This window comes from Branchiostoma floridae, chromosome 4, assembly GCF_000003815.2.
Source record: "Branchiostoma floridae strain S238N-H82 chromosome 4, Bfl_VNyyK, whole genome shotgun sequence".
Taxonomy (NCBI): Eukaryota; Metazoa; Chordata; class Leptocardii; order Amphioxiformes; family Branchiostomatidae; genus Branchiostoma; species Branchiostoma floridae.
The window spans coordinates 24,853,037-24,857,484 of record NC_049982.1 but is presented as its reverse complement, the minus strand read 5'-3'; the positions used below and the strand labels follow the sequence as shown (position 1 = coordinate 24,857,484).

General features: G+C 41.6%; 1 protein-coding gene across 1 annotated transcript; it reads right to left on the bottom strand.

The window, feature by feature from the left end:
* Positions 1 to 2,955: 2,955 nt before the first annotated feature.
* On the bottom strand, positions 2,956 to 3,564 carry LOC118413678 (proline-rich protein HaeIII subfamily 1-like). The gene has a single exon (XM_035817205.1). It carries the CDS (start codon positions 3,562 to 3,564, stop codon positions 2,956 to 2,958), a length of 609 nt encoding a protein of 202 aa, XP_035673098.1.
* Positions 3,565 to 4,448: the final 884 nt, after the last annotated feature.

Below are 4,448 nucleotides of genomic sequence, written 5' to 3'. Positions count from 1 at the left end.
GCCCCAGATTTCTGAGCCATAAAGTAGAATAGGTTTGACACATGCATCGAAAAGTTTGTTTCTAACTGGTAATGAGGCGGTGGCTTTATCTAAAGATTGTTTTATTCCGAATAAAGCCTTCAGACCTTTGCCACTCAGGTATTTGTTGTTAGCTTTAAACGTGCCAGCTGCACTCACAATAATACCGAGATAAGTATAACAAGTTACAATTTCTATTTCACGATTATCAAACAGGAGAGAACAGTTTTTAGGTAGACTGCCACCCTTTTTAAATACAATAATTTTTGTTTTCCTAAGATTTACTTTTAATTTCCAAAGTGCACAATAATTTTCCAGATTGTTCAAGGAATGCTGTAATCCCTGTTTGGACTCGGAAAAAATTACCAAGTCGTCAGCATACAACAAGCAAGGGACAGTTTTGTTGTACATAAATGGAGGATTACAGGGAGCACCGTCAAATTGGGACACAATATCGCTAAGAAAAAGGTTAAATAATGTAGGGCTTAAGTTACACCCTTGTCTCACACCACAATTAGTAACAAAAGTTTCAGTCAATCCATTTTTAGATTTAACGCAGTTTATAGTCTTTGAATACATGCCTTCTATTACTTTTAGAAATTTACCACCAATACCGAGCTTACTCAATTTAAACAAGAGGCCGTTTCTCCAAACAGAATCAAATGCTTTGCAGAAATCAATGAAGCAAGCGTAAAGTTGACGATTTTTGTTTAGATATTTGCTAACTAGTGTACTTAAAACAAACAGATTATCGGTAGTTCTAAAGTTTTGTCTGAAGCCTGCTTGGTGTGGCTGGAAGAGGTTATTGTGTTCTGCGTATTTGACAAGGCGTGAATTTAGAATGGAGGAAAATAATTTCCCTAAACAGCTGATTATAGAAATCCCTCTGTAGTTATCTGGCAGGGAGGTGTCTCCTGACTTGTGGATAGGAACAATATGACTTACTGACCATTCTTGCGGAAAATGACCATTTTGTAAGCAAGTGTTAAACAAGTGGAGTATAGGTTCTTTAAGCAACATTTTACCAGATTTTAGCATTTCATTCAAAATTCTGTCATTGCCGCTTGACTTTTTGTTTTTTAGTTTTAAAACTGCGGTGTCCAATTCTTCTGGGGTAATTGCGGAATCTAGTTCTGATGAGTTTGGTGGGGTGTTCGAAAAGTCTGTTTGAACGTTTTCACTGGGAAGGTCGTTGTCTGTAGAGCTATCAGGAAATTTGTCAAGATTCTTGAAGTGATTTACCCATTCCTCTTCTGTAATCTGGTTATCGTCATTTGGCTTTCCTGGTTTCAGTTTATTTATCAAGTTCCAGAATGCACTCGGGTTTCTTTCCTTTAGTGAAGACAATTGATCCATGATTTGTTGGTGGAAATCTCGTTTTTTCTTTTTTAACAATTTCTTATATTCTTTTTTACTTTTGAAGAATCTACCCCTTATGTCTGGATTCGAAGGATTTTTTTCCAGTAAAGATGCTATGTTTTTCACTTCCCTTTTCATTTCCATGCAGGTTTTGTCAAACCATTTCTTGTTTTGTCTTTTACGTGGGCGTTTCCTTACCCTTTTCAAACATAGCGACTGATCACCTGCTTCTCTCAGAATGGAACCAAACTCAGACACATAATCATCGATTTCCGAAGTGCTGTTTATGTTGTTTGGAACATTAGAACAAAGTAAACGTAGTCTGTCGACGAAATGAGACTGGCCGAGAGAAGAAAGAAACTTCTGGGCTGATTTATCGTTCCATTTATATTGTTTGGGGAGAGGTTTTGCATTTGATATTTTCCGGCTTTCTTGATAGGAGTGATTTGTTGATTTTGATTGGATTAATGCCCAAACCATGCAGTGATCAGAGAATAACGTTAATGGTTTTATGTGAAACGATAAGATATGTGGGATCAGGGACTGACTGCAAATTATGTAGTCAACTGTGCTGCTTCCACGCGGTTGGTGACAAGTAAATTTCCCCTGTAAATCCCCAGCTACCCTCCCATTTAAAACTCTTAGGTTAGCTTGAACACATAGGTCAGCGATATGCCTGCCGAATTTATTCGGAGGGGCCTTATCCATGTGTTGTCTATCTGAGGAGTAAGGGAAGCTGTCTGGATTACAATCGTCAGGAGTGCTATCATCTACATAATCGCGCAAATCACCAAGACGAGCGTTTAAGTCGCCGCCAAGTAAAATAAATCCGTCTGAACTATATCTGGATATTTCGCTTTCTAGGATTTCTAATGTATGATTTTCTGCGTATTTGTGGGTGGTTGATGTACTGGGACTAATATATGCCGAACAGATGAACAAGTCTTTTGGTAGGCCCAGTAGCTTTCGGTCTATCTGTACCCAGAGAACATCTGTGGATTTTGATTGTGCTTTCTTGACGTAGTTTCTGTACTCAGTCTTGTAGAAGAAAATTATACCCCCCGATGAGCGCTTTGCTCGCTTGTTTTTTTGTCTGCATTGGTGGAAATAACCGTAGCCGGGAATGTTAATTTTTGTGTTTTCTGTGCTCCAGGTTTCTAGGAGCGAGAAGAAGTCAAACTTGTTTACATAAGACACGAAATCTATATCCTCTAATTTGGTACCTAAGCCATGAACGTTCCAGGCACCAAAGCTTTTGCTTCCGCCTGGGAAAGTTTTCATACTGTTGATAAAGTACTAGTACTAAGAAAAATTGTGCCTTTACGGTCCGAATCCACAATACTTGACAATACTTAACTAGTTAAACATTTAAATAGAGATACTATGACAATGAATTCTAAAACTTCAGTGAGATACTATAAATTGGAAGTCTAAAACTACTACTATATGTTTATGAAATACCAACGTTAGCAAACAATGAGTCTAGCAGTTCTTTAAGAGATAACAAACAAAAACAGAAAAGGGAATTTAAAAGTAAAGGCACATAGGGTGACGCAAAGTACAGTCCCAGTACACATCCTACCACATGGCGAACATCGGCGGCCACATCATACTTGGGTGCCATGGCCAGGGCGGTGGGTTCATCAGCGGTGGATGTCGGGGCGGGATGGGGATGTTGGCGTTCGGGTGGGGTCCCCAAGGCACGGGAGGAGGCTGGAACATGGGCCGGCTCCAAGGTCCGGAGGGTGGGGGCTGGTTCCAGGGTCCTGCACGGTGTCTGGGCGTGATCGCTGTTTCCCCCGTCTGGCCATTCGAAGTAGAGGACTTTGACCCTTGCAGGGTGATAGGGCCGCTAACCCTTGGCGCATCGAACGTCTGTCCTGTTCTCTGTGTTGAAGGTCCGGTAGGAATGACAGGCATACATTCTGTCGGGCCTCTCTCAGGTGCCGGTGCAGGGCGTTCCTGTCCGTGCACGGGGTGGTGACTTGAAGTTGGAGCAGGTTGGGAGCGAGTAGGAGGCTGAGTTGGTCTTGGAGCGGGTTGGGGTTGGAATCGAGGAGGTGTCTGACTGGGTCTGCCCATCTGTGCACCAACTACTGCGTCTCTGTACGAACGGTTCGGAGAACTTAGCTTGATGTTTGCTGTGGGTTGGTTGTTGTTGATGATAGGGTCGTTCCTTCGGCCCATGTAATGGCCCAGGCCTACGAGGGGGTTGATCGTTCGCTTTATGTTGGCTGCCAGAACCCGAGTCCCATTTCTGTTGAGATATATTTATGAGACGTTTTGTTTCTAGACGTCAGATTGCGATAAAATAAACTCAGCGCGTTTATTGGTTATGAAAAGACAAAAAACTGTCAGTCTCAAGCCATGAGGAATTTCAAAAACCGGTAATCCGATAGAATGCATAACATTAATAGACTACTACTACTTCGATCAGTTAGAATGACGTGTTCAATCATTACGCACCTGTGTAATTACAGGTTACGGAATAAACGGAATGTTAAGTGGACACTCTCAAAGGTCAATCGTGCACGTGCTGGTCAGTTTGGACAACGAATGTTCGTCCCATTCTGTAAATGTATAAACATCTGTTCGATGAAAAGACTTAATATGGAATAAGAGAAGCATTTGCAACATGCCGTTCATGAAGGCCTGCTTTGTGACCTAGTTCGCATTAACTTTCGTTTGAACCTTTATTTATTCATGAAATCTCAAATCGTCCTTTAGGACGCTTTTCATTGGGGTCATGAGGGAGGGGCAAGGGTCAGACAAAGTATATAACAGAGATACAGTTACATCGTTTAGAGTCTTTATAAGTCCTATAAGTCTATATACACAATTTCTACATGCATACAAAGAAAGAAACTGCTACATGATTCAAGTCCGTTCATTTAGCCGTTCCCATTACTTTAAGAGTCTCTTAAAGGAAGCCAGAGTTGGGGCTCTGCGTATGTCTGGTGGTAGACTGTTCCAGATGGTGGGTCCACGGTAGACGATGGCTCTTCTGAAGGTTTCTCGGCGAGGTTTTGGCACAGCAAGTTAATTGCTTGTGCTTTTCCTAGCCGGTTGTT